Raw genomic sequence first — 17,420 nt, forward strand, 5'->3', positions numbered from 1 at the left:
CTGACATTTAATTAATTCCCTTCCAAGGAGAAGACAACAATCTGCTTTAACTATGATAGGAGCTAACTCATGGAACAGGATTCATATCAAAGTTTGGATCAAATAACTAGATCTGTTTCTTTGGTTTTTTAAGGCCTGCCCTTCCCTGCTCTCTTTACACACAGACCATGTACTCTGCTTCTTTACAAACCATAATTACTTCCCACTCTCTCAGCGTGCGAAAGGAAAGAGTACGGAGTCTGCACAAAAAAAAAGTCAGAATCTGCCGATATTTTAAAACAGTGGGTGATGACATGTGGTTATTTATCAGTTACTATAGAAAACAAATGAAAATATTGAACGTATTTTGTATTTTGAAGCCTTAATTACTAAGTGAATACCTTAAATATCCACATGTCCTGTGGGAGTGAAAGAGCCATTGAACTATTTCAAGCTCGTGAAGGGAAGAAAGCAAACGTGTTTCTGCTACCTTACAGGGCTACTCGCGTAATTTCTCATATAGTACTTGTACAGTGAGTAAAAGGCGGACCTTGTCTCAGACAATTAATAATAAAATAAGGAAGATGGAAAAAGGGTGACAGAACAAAACAGAGGATACAAACGTCATGTCTCTAAAGAAAGGGCCAGGAGCTATTAGGTACAAAAGTAAATATGTTTCAGATAAAATTCTAAGACTTGTGAAAATGGAACATTACAGAAGAAACAGTTTAGAAGAAAGGAAGGACTAGAACAGGAACATAATACACTTACTTCTGCTTTTCGGCGATTTTTTGCTTTGATTTCCTCAAGTTGCTTTTTTTCCTTTGGATGTTTGTAGGTGCTTGGAGGAACCTATATTAAAAGGCAATGATCTCCACAATATGGGGTATAAAACATTCCAAGCAACACATTCTTGCAGGAAAATAAACACATTCACTTCTACTGTAGAACAGCTGCAGTTATTTTTAAAATATTGATTCTTTTCTATTAGTGCTAGTGGACAGATGGACATGGACAGACATGGACAGATTCCAATTAGCTGCGACTACCCAGGCTTTTCAGTCCTGTCCAATGTAATATAACCCCTGGACAAAAGACTAGAAAGAAAGAAAAATCTGAAACTAGTACAGGAAAGGCTAAAGAAATAATAAATCCTATAGGCCCTATCAAGGGGAAAAAGAAATTGCCGGAAAAGAGAAAGGTTCTGAGAAAGGTTTATGAGAAAGGTTCTCATAAACTTGAGTTTCACAGCACTGACAGCCAGGTAGGGCAGCTGAACAGTTAAGCTGTGCAGCTCTTAGGCACAGCATGTGGTAGTAGTAACAACTTACAGACACTCCAGGGAAGATAAATCCTTTTAAGTTTATTAAATACCCAAGAACTTCATTGTAACTGGGGTAGACTTTGAACTGAAATGGTGGGACGCCGAGAAGGCAGTTGGAGAAAGCAGCAGCTGTGCTTATCTTGTCCCGGTAGTCTTCCCATTACACTGGGAAAAATGGGCCTTTGCTCTGGTCTACTATGGCTGTCCTAACCCGTTTGTAAGGGAATACCACTGGAGGTGTAGATTAAGTGCGTGGAGGCAGTGGACTGAGAGCACCCTCGTGGCATTAGTCAAAGATAGGGGAAAACACTCACATGTCAGAAAGTGCTACAGATAAATGACCAGGAAAGACTTACTGTCTGGCTGTCATATGGATCAACAGGAGACAAGGGTTTTGGGTTAGGAGGAAACTTTGAGGGTATTTCAACGTTTACTTGAGCAAATAAATGAAATAAATAAATTTTGCCCAGAAGCAAACACTGAAAAAAGACTGGATGTCTCCTTCCTATGTGGGTGAGATAGTCTTCCAGTTTACTGGATATCTTCTTAAATATTTATCTTGCTAAATATGTTCTAGATCAATTAGAAGTTACAGAATTAATTCAAGAATTAATGGGAAAAATCTGTAATCTCTATTGTACTGGAGGTCAGTTTGGGATCCCATCTAGCCTAACTGGACTATATAAAGAAAAACTCATGAATCTGATGTACTTTCCACTGCCTTTGCTATTCAACATCATTATCTACAGGCGAAACAAATACACAGACAGAAGAAGCTCGCATTAAATGCACTGGTGAGACCGCTCAAGTATTTCTGTGAGCTTTTTAAGTGAAGCTGAACTGAAAGTATTACACAGCACTTACTAAGAAGTTTTATTATGCTTTTATGGATGGAGAAATTAAAGCCCAGGGGATTTGCAAAGGGTTGCACAGGCAATGAGTATCAGTTTATTTCCCTCGTCTTCCTAGTCACGTGCTTTACCTGCAAAACTGTACTCATCTGCCAGTGTAAGCTGAAAATCTCTCCTCAGAAAATGCTATGCTTATTCCAAGCAATTTAAGGAGGAGACTTTTCAATCAGCTCTTTCAAAAATGATCTTAGCCTTGTAATTTAGCCCTCAGATACCACGGTGATGAGTACCAGTCAGACAGACAGACAATCCATATAGCAATTACCCAGTTGCCGGAAGAGGATGAATAGGTCAATGTAAGTAAATTCTCAGTTTCAGCAATAGAGAGGTCAAAAAGGCTAAACTGTATCTACTTAATCCTGATGTGAAAAAAGGGGGCTAGGAGTGAGAGACACCAACCTTGCTCTTCCTCTCCAGCTTTCTGGATATCCTTTTACCAGAGGTTTATTTATGGAGTAGGTACCACACGAATAACCACTGGAACTTTGGTAGTCATAATTCTTCTATTTTTTTTAAGTTACTCTTGTAAGATGGACAAGGGCAAGCTAATGCAATGCTACTGTATTAAGAGCTTCTATTTCTATACGTAACAAGATCATAAAGATAAATATACTGTTGGGTCTATATATTTGTAAACAAAATGCTCTGTATTGGCCAAATGAAATCACCCATTTAATTATTTTAACAGTCAAGCACCTCCATTCATAAAGCACAGCTGAAATAATAAGGAAAATACCTTAAAAATACACTAGATTTTGCTGAATGGTGTCATAATAACGTCTCAGTGTGGCCTTTTTATTTTTTATAACTATGCTATTGGTTTACAGAAAATATAAAAATAAAATAATTGCATAATTTTATTATTCTAGCACAGTGGGGATGTTAATAGAATGGATTCTATTTGTAACTCAAGGCCAAGATATCCAAGGAAGTTAAATGTGTCCAAATCATTTTGCATGTTATCAGGTTTAAGCACCTGCCTCCATTTGTTTCCTTTGCAAACTTCAAGCTAAGCACTCATTTTTCTTTGTAAAATTGTATTTATGAATGGGTGCATGCATATGTGCATGCTTGTGTGTGCATCCATGTGCTTGTGGGCAAAGGACAGCGGAGAGAAGAATTAATAATCCTTAGACCAAATATTTAGAGTGAAATGTTTCCTTATTAAATTTCAAAATTAAATTGTTTTTTCCATTGCACTTAGTGTCCCCCATTTCTGATGAATGTTTATGATGATGAATGATTATCCTAACTTTCTAGGCCTATGTTACTCCAACAAAACTTTCCAAGGTCAGCGGAGAGTTCCATGTCAGTATAGATCACGGAGTAAGGCAACTACCCTGAATAACCCAAATCTCCAGTCCTCTCCTGTGAAGGATTCATGTGGTCAGCGTATAGGACAGCAGTACTATCCCAGTTCCTGAACTCACTGCATGTGATACATCTCATCTTACTTTGCTCATCTTACTTACTATCTCTACTATAGAATACAATGCAACCTAGCAGACAGAAATACCTAAAATAATAATCCTATTAATCAAAATGAACTAATTTCATCATAGGAATGTAATAACTTATCCACAATCATTGCTGAAAACCCAGGCACCTCAGTATGAATTCACAGAGCTGTTTCAAAGTTGAGCGGTAACTACGCCTGTAGTTATTGTGTCTACAATAGTCGCTGCTTAATATGCCACATGACAAGTTCCCTGACTGACAGGTGCCTGAGAACCATGAGAAAAAATGGGTATCTCATAAAACTAACAACTTTGTGAGAAATTCCTGCAGCAGATTATGGGATGTAATCTGGAAAAGCTTTATTTCCGTTCATTCCTCTCAATTCCATACAACTCTCCACCACAGACTAGCCAAAACTATGGCCTGTTCTGACTTTACTAACTCTTTCTTGCCATCTGGGTTGTCTTTTCAGTCTCTGTTCATTTCAGGATCTAAAATGGTGATAGTGGCAACAATATGGCGAATTAAAGCGAAGTTAATTTGCTGAGATAGGTACAGAAATGAGCACAACATATGTCACCACTACGCTAATGGTTTTGGATTCACACAAGCTTTTAAATTTGCAGACTTGGCCAGAATGTAAAGCAAATTTAATATAATCCTAACAACACAAATAAACTTCAGTAAATGCATCTCCATTAGAGAACATTTATTCTAAGTGGGGCTGCGTAGCATAAAGGTACTAAAATGACAGCAATATGACTCATTCCTATACTGATTAATTAGTTATTAAATGCAGTTTTTCAGAGCCTGGTATTAAGCTGTTTCAATGTAAAATCCCATTAACTGTATAACACACTACCATTAAATTGCTCTGCCATCCTAAGATGTAAATGGTTTCTAAGAGCATTCAACACATGTATTATTTAAAACCTGAAGTGCTAATACAAGGTGGCAGATAATGCCCAAAAGTATGACTTCCAAGCTCACTTCCCACTGCATTTAAATTTAGAAGATTTTGAGTCTTTATTAAGTTAGTCTTAGCAGCTTGACTCCAAATCCTGTTTGCCTTCCCCCAGTGTGCTAACTTAAAACCAATCAGGTCTCCGATTTGTACCAGTGTAACTGATTAACAGCCGTAGACAATGTGTAAAATGAGTGTGTAGCATTTCAAAGATAAACCTAGTCTCATTCACACATAAGCAATAAATTTAAACTGAAAAACTTTAATTTTAGAGATTCAATATTAATACAAACAGAAAGGAATAAAATTCCACCCTCAAGGAGGGGATGCAAACCTAGAGTTCATCTCATGTCTAGTGAAATTGCTTTGCTGTTTATTTTAATTAGAATTAATCTACAAAAGGTCTGTCTAAGTTTATAAAGAATTTTCATTTGAATGTTCTTTTCTTATCTGCTTCAGTGCATTATCTAAAGCAAACGTCTTACATATCCAAGGTCTACCAGAAACACCTGTATGAATGCTGTCATCAGTTTGTACCCATCGTATAGTTCTACCTCCAGAAGCCACAAAGCAACTACAACAACCAACATTTTCCCTTTCCTTTGTTTGATTTGCAATTTGCTTAAAAAACATTCACTTACAGAATTAGTTTGGGGTTTTTTTTTTTAGAAATCTGACCTTCAATAACAGGATATTATAAAAATCCTTGTTGATCTGTCAAAGGATGTAGATTTTCTACAAATATTTTAAGATTATTAACTCCCTATCATGACTTTGTGCACATGCATACATAAAACTTAGTACCTCTCTAAGCATAAAAAAAACTCACAGGTGTCCTTTTTTCCAGTACCGGTATTGGCAGAGGTATAGGAATGGCACGTGGTTTGGGTACAGTCAAATTAAATTCCTTTGGCTGAGTGACCATCGAAGTCTTGACAGTGGTAGTACGATTATGTAATTTATCTGTGAGCTGTTCAATCAGCTGCTGCACTTCCGGCTGCCATCTTCAAATAAAAAGAGATTTATCAATTTTCTTTCATTTTTTTCTGTCATACAAACTTACATGCAGTATATGAGGTTGGCATTAGTGTAAATTCTGTAATGCTTTCAGTCATTCAACTTTAATAAAACTGACCTATGAAACTGGACTCATGATTTAGCTGGCCTGTGTTATTCACCTCTTGATAGATACTAGTCCATTGACACTACTAGTGGTGAAATAGCCACAGTTTTTCTTGAATAAGCAACTATGTCACCAGTTCGGTTTGCAGCAGAATCAGACTATGAATCAGAAAAGCAGCTGTCACAAGCTAAGTAGACACGTAACATCTGTAGATGAAGAGACTATGAACAGTGGTCTGAGTATCGCCACTTTCACCGACCGACAGAGCACATATAAATCAATCTCAGCACAAGCAGTTCTGACAAAAAATAGAAAGATGCAAGGAGTTTGTTAAATTAGCAAACGAATCTTCAGTGAACCCCGTGGTGCAGTCGATTCTGTTTTCTCTGTGTTGGGATTTTGGCTTGTATGAAGGTTTAGACTTCTTCCAAGGAATGACAGGAAGGTGCAGAATTCAAGGTAAGGCAGAAAGAAGTTATCACAAGGCTAATTATGCTGACAGCTTTGTGTCAGTTACTCCTCCTCTGTATGTGTTCTACCCCTAAGTATTACATACACAGTGAAGCTTTCCTAGAACTTATAAAGCAGCTGACAATGTAAATTTACAGTAACTTGTGTATGTGACTGTTACCTTAGCTAGTACTGTCACTATGTCACGAGGCTTGCAAGTAACACCTGCAGGTAATGCAGCTCCATTAGAATAAATAGGACCCTTTAGAGTAACCTCATTGACATCAGAAAGAGGAATACAAAGACATATTTAAAAGAATTTAAGCTAGTAGACTGATTAAACTGACAAATACATGGTGAGACCCTTGAAGGAAGTTTCAAACCCAGTAACCAAATATGGTCTTTAACATTCTTGTACAACTTAAATTTACCACCTCTAGGCAAAACACGTGTTTGTTAACGTTGAATGTATTTGCCTGTGAAGGACAGCTCCAATAAGCTTAGTGTTAGAGAAACAAGCGACAGAGTAAGTGTCTGCCCACAGGCATCTATACATATAAAAAGTGTGGATATGCATGTCTACATCTATACATCTCTATCTCTATCTTAATACTATTGCAAGCATATGTTATAATTAGAATTACTACACTGGAATATACTGAGTAAAATTCTGACTTCAAATATATCCCTGCAGTTCCTGTAGAACGGGGTGGAATTTGGGGTACTGCAAGCCAGATCTATACTAGGCATTTGCTAATTTGGCATGATCTACGTAGTATGAAAGCATTCATTCTCCTGACTTTGATGTGACAGTTAGAACTAGATGCAAACTCTTTTTCAGCTGACGTTTGTAATATATTTTCATCTAACAGTGGTTGCCACCATCTGGTTCAATCCATACTGGAGTGAGGAGGATGTGTGATTGCAGTCGCACTGGTGTACCAATGCTGCCTCTAATTCAACTGTTCTGGGTAAAAACAAGAGGGGAAAAACTTGACACAATAGGTTGCAGAGCTACTGTTTCTCCACATGAAAATGTTCCAGTTTGGAAAGAGTACGCATGCTACTGTATCACCACCTAACCAACGTGTGGACACACCTGGCACCTCAGAGCATTCGAACTGTTAAATTATTATTAAAGTAATAATTTTAAAAGACTTGTTTACATGCTTATCCGATTTGCTCAGAAGGGATTTTATGACCATCAGCATAAACAAGTCTGTGGATAAGACCCCACCTGGAGTACTGTGTCCAGCTCTGGAGCCCTGAACATCAGAAGGATATAGACTGGTTGGAGCGAGTCCAGAGGAGGCCACACAGATGCTCGGAGGGCTGGAGCACCTCTGCTATGGGGACAGGCTGAGAGAGTTGGGCTTGTTCAGCCTGGAGAAGAGAAAGCTCCGGGGAGACCTTATAGCACCTTCCCGTACCTGAAGGGGCGACAAGGAAGCTGGGGGGGACTCTTTACAAGGGCCTGTAGTGACAGGACAAGGGGGAACGGGGTTAAATTGGAAGTGGGGAGATTTAGATTAGATATCAGGAAGAAGTTCTTCCCAGGGAGGGTGGTGAAGCACTGGCACAGGTTGCCCAGAGAAGCTGTGGATGCCCCCTCCCTGGAAGTGTTCAAGGCCAGGCTGGATGAGGCTTTGAGCAACCTGGTCTAGTGGAAGGTGTCCCTGCCCATGGCAGGGGGGGTGGAACTAGATGGTCTTTAAGGTCCCTTCCAACCCAAACCATTCTATGATTTTGTGATTCTATAAAGCCAAACTCAGGGAAGTCAAACGTCTTTTTTCATATGCTTAATGTCATACAGATGTTGAAGTGACTTATGAGGCTCTAATCTAACTGTAAGATAATTTCAGCTTTCAAAGTTTGTGGGTTTTAGTTTTGGGGTTTTTTTAGAGTATGATGTTTGATTTATTCAGGGACAGTGAGAAACAAATGTACAACAGCTGTAAAAGAACCTTCTATGAGAGAGCCTCTGGGTAAGTAAAAGGGATTATTAAAGTCTCAGGAAGACAAGAAGGGTTACAAGTGATTTCAACAGCAGAAACACTTTGTCAGCAAATTGAACTTTCAGGTGGAGCTTTCCCCAGCACTTAAACTTTGAGATGCCCACAGGCTACTTAGTACTGCTTACCTCAGCAGTGGGTCAATCCAGTTCTCTTTTACGTACAGTGAATCGTAGAATCGGCTCCATTCATCTTTTATCCATGTGTTCAAATACAAGGCATTGAAGAAGAATCTAAGAAACTAAATAATACATGATTTCTTTTAAATATGAATACTGAAGGTATGGTGTATATAAAGCTACAAAGGATAGTTGTTTTTACCACAAACACTGCTGAATAACTTGCTTGTAGTTTACCGTGTAATTATAATCATAGGTGCTTGACATTTGTAGGTTCTTCTTAGTTCTGTTAGGACAGCCCCATGTCTTTCAGCCCTACTTAGTGAAACACTAACAGATGCTGAAATACTTTGAGAGGCCTAAAAAAATCTAGGGGCTACATCATCGGGATTGTTGATGCATCTTTAATTTGCTTCAAACATTGTGAAACAAAAGTTTTTATTAAAAACTAATTAGTACTGCAATACACTGATTTTAGTATAATTATACAACAGAGTTTCAGAGTCTAAATACCCACAGTAAACTCCTGATTATGTATAGCTAGATGATCCATGGTGCCCAGAAATGTGTGAGGCCTGGCACTGTGCTTGAATTACTTAAGCTCCTTTCAGCTCCCTGGGAACTGGGCAGGGAGAACTGCTGAGAACTATAGTAACTGCTATACCATACAGTTTCTTCTTTTATTGAAACATAATTAATTGGCATATTCCCATTAAACTAGAAGACTGAAATTTGGCACACTTACACACTGTAGGGCTCTGCGTGCTGGAGAAACAGCAACTAACATTTGAACTTTTGTTTCCCACTGGAGTTCACCAGAAGGACAAGAGCGTTTCTTTAAAACTTGAACTGCTCAATTGGCCTTTTGAAACAGACTCTTGAAAAATGGTGCTCGGATCCAGCATGTGTCATTTACAGCAATCTAAATTCCAAACTTGAACCGGAACTTTTTCATCAGAATTCTTGGAAATGAAAGTACAAGCAAGTATCTTGCTGAAATAATCCCCATAGTAGAAAAAAACACAATAAAGAATATTGACATCATGGGTCATACTGGAAAGCAGTATGCAGTCCCTTGAGAAGCTTCAAATGGAGACTGCAGAGCTTATCAGTTCAGATTTGGCATAAGCCTATCTTGAGGTGGTTTCCACAGAGCCATATAGGTCTTCGTGTTGAGTTTTTAGTTCCAGAGTACTATTAAGGAGCTTCTTAATTCACATGTGGTGCCAGGCCCAAGGTGGATCAGAGATTTGTGAATAATTCAGCTATAAAGAATTCAGATTTGGCTTAAGGTGTTCAATAGGTGTAGAAAACCTGCTCCTTAAAATCTATAGTCTTGATGTGACCATTTCCAAGGAATTCACCTGTAAATTCAGTCTTATTTTCATTTATTGTGTATTTGGTAGAGTCAAAAGACTGATCAACAACTGAAGGACTAAATAAATATTACCCCCTTGGATACCCATTCTTGTCTAGAAAGTACTGCTCTTCCCCAAAACTGCAGATGCTGGCATATCAGCACACCATCCAAAAGAAGATATTTCACCCCTAAAGCCATGACTATAAACTAAGTGTTGAACTGTGTAGAAGTTGGTTTTTTGGTGCTTCCAGATTCACTGGAGTTTGCAAAGCATATGGTAAGGGATGCATTTCATCCCATTGGTCTAGAAATTCATTCCTTCTCCTTATGGAAGATCTTTCCCTGTAGTGCATGCCTGTTGGATTACATTTTTCACCTAACATAGCAATTTGTACTTAGGCAATGTATAAGTAAAATGCTCCAAGACTAGACAGAGTTCATGCTCTGCAACAGAACTGATGCACTGTATATACAATACTTCTACCACTGATTATAACAAAATTTTACATCCGGGTATCCCAGGTGTATATATGATTAAAGACCCAGTGAACATGTCCCCTGCCAAAGTACTCTTCTTACCTTATGGAAGGCCCTGACTATACACAGAGTTTGTAAAGAACATGGTTTTAAACCCCCGTATGCAAGTGTCTATGCTAGGAAAAGTGTCCTAGGATGGTCTCAGGTCTGTCTGCCACTGTATGACCCAACTTGGACTATTTTTACTCTGATGTTCACCACGAGGCTGATCTTGTCCTACTTGTTACTGATCTTGTCCTGCTATTCCTACCTCATCATAATAGCAATTACAATACCCAGTTCTTATGTACTGATCTTCATTTTCAAATCTGAAAAGTTGTTTATAAAGGACTTTACTGCTGTTAGAAGCAATCAGAACATGAAACAGAACAAAACAGGTTCTTGAATGCTAGAAAGAAAACACTACTTATTTTGCCTTTTTTACAAGCCGATTATGAAATTATAAAGCTGTTTCCTTCGACTTTTTGTTTCAACAGTGCATTTTCTCTAATATACAAACACATAAATTTTACAACAAATATAAAAGAAAAACATGTATGAATAATAGAACAGAAAAATAGGCTTGAGTTAGCAATACATAGCTAAGATCTTAGAAGAACAATCACACTAAAGTTACAGAATGGTGTTTTATCCTATGGTTTTGTAATTATACAACCATAAAGATTTTTTGCATGCATTCTTAACATTACAGAATGAGAGCTTATGTTTTTCTGTTCAAGCAGATGAGCATGTGTTAGTGAGGCAGCATTATTCTGCCTGGATATTCCTCCTAGATGAAAATTTTTGAACACGCATCAATCATAGGGAAACGCTATGACTGATTTGAATGGACTTTATCATGCAGTCCTTCAAGAGGAAGGTTTACTCACGCTAGTCGATCTCATTCAAGTGAATAGTCCATGTAATTTCATGAAAACTATTCATTTGAGTAAGGTTTATCTGCATGATTAAGAAAATTCCATTCAGCTTGTGATGTGTAGGAAAAAAATAATTAAAGTAAATCTATTCTAAGTAAATATATGTGAGTAATCTTTCTGCATCTCAGCTGAACTCAGACAGAATAGTCATCAGTCAAAATCTACAGGTCAGCATCCTGAAGGAGAATCCCAAATTTCTGACAACTTCTGTTGCTAAGGCTGCAGATCTGCCTTCTGCTGTTTTTGTCACTGTTGCTGGGGGGACCAAACGCTGGTTCTAAATCTGCTGCTGCAGGTGCATTAATATAATCCAGCATCACTTTGGAGACAAAGAATCTTTTCTAATGCAAGAGAAGGAAACCTAGGTACCATGGTGATGATGATCTGATAAGATACTTAAGCAAACCAAGTTACATCTGCAGGAAAAAATGTAGCAGGTGCAGGCCATCGCATAACGCAGCGCTTCCCTATCAGAAAAGTGTTATTCCAGACAAGGAAGGAGAAATTATCTGAAACAGAACATCAGGGCACTGACACAGAAGCCACATAAAGCTAGGTGAATGGAATCAACAAGACATAACTGGCATGAAGTGGGAAAATTGTGTTGCTAGCTGAATGAGCTCAAGATGCATCCAATCCAGTGGCTTGTGTCTACGATGTTTACCAAAGAAGAGCTTGGAAAGCATTTCAGACAGAGTGATTTGTCTGTCTACCAGATTATGATAATTCTTCCAGCCACTTCTCTGTTCTTTCTAACAGTTAATGAAAGGTATCATTTTTGTCTCTGAATGGAATTAATAAAAACCATTCCATAGTAAGGCCACCACAACACAGTGAATAGTGTTTCTAAAAACGCCATGCAGACAACCTAACCTACGCTCTCCTATATATTACAAAGCAACTCAACTCTTTAACAAGTCGCTGGCATCCACATGAACATTCGGAGTAATCGGTAGAAGGATAAACCTTAGCCTTTTGAGTATTAATTACTAATACCTATCTCTTGAATTCCACATTTGTTATTGAAATGCTGTGTTTGGACTACGCTTTGAAACATCTTCATGATCAAAGTCTACATAAGCTGTGTCACCAGTAATTTAATTTTTAACCTATTTTCCTGAGAAAACAGGGTTCATAAGAAAGGATTGACACTCAGTTTATCCCTCTCCCCCTCTTTACAACATAGCTTTTAAGATAATCAGCACTTTCAACTAGTTTGAAAGAGAAGCAGAAGATATGTATATTTCTACAAATTTCATACAAATTAGCAAACAAGTAGCAGAGCGAAATGCAAATCTGTGACTCCAGAGAGGAAAAGGCAGGCAGAGCTTTGTTGTCATGCTTACTACTTGGCAGCAATGGTTTGGCCAATTGCACCTATATTGTAATGGGGTAACTGGTACATGCATAGCTCCAAAGGAGCAATTTTTTGGGAAGGAGAAAAAGAGATGGAAGGACAATAGGCTCGATAATCAAAGTGGCAGTGGGTTGTTCAGGTAAAAAAGAACACTAAGCAGCAGGAACTGCAAGTTTCAATAGATTGAGTATGGAAAAAACCTTCCTCTCCTGCCTAAAGTCAAAGAAAGAATGTGAACAGAGCCAAGAGTGAGTTAGAGGGAGTTAGATGGACAACTGCAAATCACATACCTGTAAATCATGTGATTATTTTACCTTCTTGGATTATATAAAATATATTTTGACTTGATCGTTGACTGAATATGAGATAGTCACTGCATAAGTTTAGAAATTAAAAATGTTTGTGATAACAAAATACCAATTTAATTTCTCAATTTCAATCAAAATAACACTAATTTCCTAATTTAAATTGTCCTGAAAATTGAGAAAAGTAAGCTGGTTAATTAAACACAATGAAGATATCATTAATTATTTTTTAAACAATATTTTGTACTTTCATTACCTTTTGCATTTTTGCTGTGTCCAGAGATTTCACGATTCTGCTGAAGTGCTGAAGACCGAGCTCTTCCAGTTGAAAAGTAGCCAGATAACAAATAACTATCAAAAGATACATATATTTAAGATGCAGCAGGAAATTCTAATAAGCTTATACCCTATATTCTGCACACTCTGGGATGTAGACTGTTACTTTAATTTTAAAAAGTCTTCAATGTTGTTTATCTAACTGGGCAAAATAATGCTTGACAATGAGAAACTGTAATATGAAGTTATAATTTAACCCCATGTTCATTATTAGCATCGTGAGTCTATGCTGTGGTTCATATCAGTTCTCTCTATCATGAGCCAGACCCAGGCTACTGCAAATCTACAAATTTTTATGGAAATTCCAACAGCTGAGGATCTGGTCACTTACACAAAACATGTAACACAGTTGTAGCTATCTGAAGTCATTCACAGAGGTCCTTCTGATGCCTGCAAATGTCTGTTTGCAAAACTGGGAGATCTACCACAGCAGCACTTGGAATCCCCTAAGGCCCAAGGTAAGATCTTGCCATGACTTCACGGTCATTTCATTATGCCAACATCACCACTAAAATAAGCAGTTCTGTCAACCCCTCACTGCGTGTTCACATCCCCTCCTTTCACTTCCTGGTGTTTCTTCCCTTGGGCAAGTACAGTCACCACACAGCCAAGTTAAAACTTTGTGAATTTTAAGCTGAAGCACTTCCTTATCGCGTCACTGGATGGCTGTTACACACAAGTTCTAGGTCAAGAGAAGATATGACAAAGGGGTGAGAATGCGTGGCCAGTGATGAGAAGAACGGCAGCCTGTTTGGCAATATCTGTGTATTCCATCTGTGAAATCCTCTGTTAGTCTGGCTACAAGGCAGGGAGAACAGGAGTCAGATGGCTCCTGAGAGACATGACTGCACAGTTACATTGTGGGAAACAGCCTTTTTTTTGTGTAAACAAAATTTTCACTGTAAGCAAGCTTATTCTAAGAAAATTTAATGTGAACAGGAGACATAAAAGGAAGTTTTGATAGTGAATTTTTCAACATAATCTCTCTTTCATGTTTTCAGAAAGGATAGTTCTTATTATTCTGGTCCAAAATCATAGTTTATACATAAGAATATAATACATAACAAAAATTTGAAACATAAAATATCGTATTTCTACTATTTAATTTCCTTGGAGGTGTTTTTTTTGAAACCAAAACCAAAACCAAAACACACTCAGAAAGTGTTGTAATCTTAGTTTTTAGAATGAACTCAGGTTTTTTAAGTGGTGAAATTCTCTGGGAAATCCAAATCTGATTCTTGCATGCCCTCTGGCAAGCATGCAGTTTGATCCAGGAAGAGGCACTGTGAGATTTTGCAGACCTGTAAAGTTCATGAGCTCCCCTACCAGCTTTCATTTGACCATATTCACTTTGCTCGATCAGGCTTCACTTGCACTGCAGTATTTTAGCTACCACCAAATAGTAATGATAAAATCAGTAAATTCTTACCAACATGCTGCAGGCAACTCAGTGTATCGTTAGGCTTCAATCTTGTGCTTTAGCATAGCAACATATTTAAGCAGTCTTAGTAGAATATACATTTATCTCCTACAAGCTTTATTAAATTCAAATCTGCTCACACATAGCAACAGCTTTTATAAGCAGCTTTGATCATTTAAGTGTCAATGCAGCTTGGGAAAGGGAATCACAAGCAGCTTAAAAAAATGTAAGCCAATGACCTTAGACTCGCAACTTGTTGATAAAGGAAAATTTTCTGGGGTCTACCCTCTGCCTATGATTAATGGGGGCTTTTGAGTGGACCAGTCCTGACAATCCAATTACAGCCACATTCAGCTTAAAGATATAATTTATGTGACCCAGACACTGAAAAACATGGCTTTGGAGAAATGGAGACAATGAAGCATTACCATTTAGAATAAACTCAATATATTATTAATTTCATCCTTCACAGTTTATGTTCCTCTTGTTTGTTATTTGATTTAGATTTCTATACCTTTCCAGATTGCGACAGAAGCAACCAGAATCACCATCAAAATGTAATAGCTTTTGAAACATAAAATGTAGATATATTAGGTATGTTTTTTGTATTTTTCAACCACTTTGAATTCAATTGACAGGGCTTTCAAAGAACCCACAAAGATTCAGAACATACCTGATTTAGAGAACCAATGCCAGTGCAATTTGTGATTTGACTTATTTGGGGACTTAATAAATCAACCTCAGTATATGTGTATTAAATGCAGCAGAAAAATATATTTTAAATTACTTTTTAATGTACTTCTCAATGCCTGAAATAACTTCAGGAGTAGTAACCACTCTGATTAACTGGCTCACACTATCAGATGTAGTTGTATTGTAACTGATTCTAACCAAGTAACTAATAAAAGGAAAGTAATTGACCTCACTCATGGAGACAGAAATCTATGTCATTGAGTGATCAGTAATGAAGAAACCCCTGTATGGACAGAAACAATCCTGTTTCAATACTGTGAGACATGCTGTGTTCCTCAGCAGACAGAGCTTTGTTACACAATTTCATATCTGAATGGCAGAGGTACTAGATTGCACAGAAGAGAATAAAGGGGAATCACTGGAGAACATTTTTTAAAGCAACGGTTAAACTTCCAAGATACTTCTTTCAGTCACCGATGCTATTTTCCATCTCCACGTTACCTAATCTGCAGGCATAGTCTGAAGAATTTTCTTGGGTAAAGTTCCAGTTAACACCTGTGACAGTCCAGACTAAGTAACAACGTCAGGATTTAGGTTTTACATCATAAGGCAATTGGAAAAGGTCCTGTAGTTCATACTGCACTGGGCACAATGACAAAGCTTCAAATATATTATAATATTAAGACGTACACTAGTAAAATTTTGTTAAAGTTTTGTGGTAAACACATTTACTGTTTTAAAGAAAACTTACCTGCATAGAGATTACGCTCAGAATTCGGGCAGTATCTCCCATCCCGAACAAAAAAGGCATTGACTACTACATCCAATAAGGATTTATATTCGATGCATCCAGTTAGTGTATCCAACACAAATTTTTCTTCTGTCACATTAAGAGTCTATAGAGATACAAAACTAATAATGATTAATGTGTTCTGGGAAAAAACTGTTAGTTGAGTACAAAAAGAAGTACAATCATTTTGAAGTGACTGGAAAACATTAATAATGAACAGCAGTGCCCTTGGTAGGGCTGACACACTTCTAATACTGTCAAATATGCGCAGTCCTAACAAACTAATGGCCCTCGTTAAGTAACATGTAACTTTCCCCAGTGTCAAACTTCTAGTTTATCTGCATTTAGTTAAAAGGCCTTGATGTGAGAATGTCAACAGTTAATGCAAAGAAAATTTGAAATCTCAGAGCTATGAAGAAGGATTAACTTAGTCAACAGAATGAGAAGGTTTCAGTAAGAGTTTGTTTTTCCAGTAGGCAACCTGTTCTTTGCAGGTGAAGTCTATGCTACTTGGAGAGATTAAATCAAGGGGAGAAGGTGGACAGCAATTATGGAAAAGACTCTTAACTGTTGCTGTAACCTAATACTGGAGAATATGACTATTATAAACTCAACTTGTGAATGCCAGGACTCTTGTTAATGCAGACTGTGTGTTTCTTACCCAGCTGTGCTCTCGGTGACTTGCAATGTTCACGCAACATCATAAGAGAACAGAAGGAGGAGGGTCAGATGCCCAGCCTCATAAGAGAACAGAAGAAGGAGGGTCAGATGCCCACTGCACGCCATCTGGATACTGCCTCGTAATCCCTTTGAAAAGCTTGAATGCTCCTGAACTTTACAGAGTTTCACTCGTAATAAATAACCCATGGAATATCTGTTACTCCATGAGATAAACTTCTAGTATAAGCCACCTTTAACACTGCAATAAAATCTGAGGCCCAGAACAGTTTGTTATTACATGAATTGAAAAAGGACAGCCACACTATGACAAAAATGACAAACAATAATGATTCTTTGACATAAGGAGGTTATCCAAGAAGCCAAAAAAACATGCTAAGTACATCTTCTGAAAACATGTAGTCTACATTTGATATATGATCTTTCCCACAGCTCTGCGACGTAGGAATAATTGAACTAAAATAATATAACAGATCAGAGGTTCACCTTGCCTAGTAGGCTATCTGCTAGCATCTCGATCGCTTTATTTCCCTAATGTGATTCACTTCTAGTTTAAAAGTATTATCAAAGGCTGCTGGAAGGAACTGCATGTGTCTTCTGATATATGGCACTATGTAGGGCTTTGAGACTGAGCAAATACAAGGCAAAACTTTAAAATTACAGTTCTAATATTTAAATGTAAAAAAA

General features: G+C 37.7%; 1 protein-coding gene across 1 annotated transcript in view; it reads right to left on the reverse strand.

The window, feature by feature from the left end:
• CFAP99 (cilia and flagella associated protein 99) overlaps positions 1–16,161 on the reverse strand; it is a gene marked incomplete at its 5' end in the record, with an annotated part of 42,446 nt that extends 26,285 nt beyond the window's left edge. Inside the window, 5 exons of the mRNA XM_010154482.1 lie at positions 751–831; positions 5,466–5,640; positions 8,350–8,462; positions 13,073–13,167; positions 16,017–16,161. Coding sequence (XP_010152784.1) covers positions 751–831; positions 5,466–5,640; positions 8,350–8,462; positions 13,073–13,167; positions 16,017–16,161 — 609 coding nt within the window. The remainder of the gene's footprint in view (positions 1–750; positions 832–5,465; positions 5,641–8,349; positions 8,463–13,072; positions 13,168–16,016) is intronic.
• Positions 16,162–17,420: the final 1,259 nt, after the last annotated feature.

Source organism: Eurypyga helias, unplaced genomic scaffold (genome assembly GCF_000690775.1).
Source record: "Eurypyga helias isolate BGI_N326 unplaced genomic scaffold, ASM69077v1 scaffold19106, whole genome shotgun sequence".
Lineage (NCBI taxonomy): Eukaryota > Metazoa > Chordata > Aves > Eurypygiformes > Eurypygidae > Eurypyga > Eurypyga helias.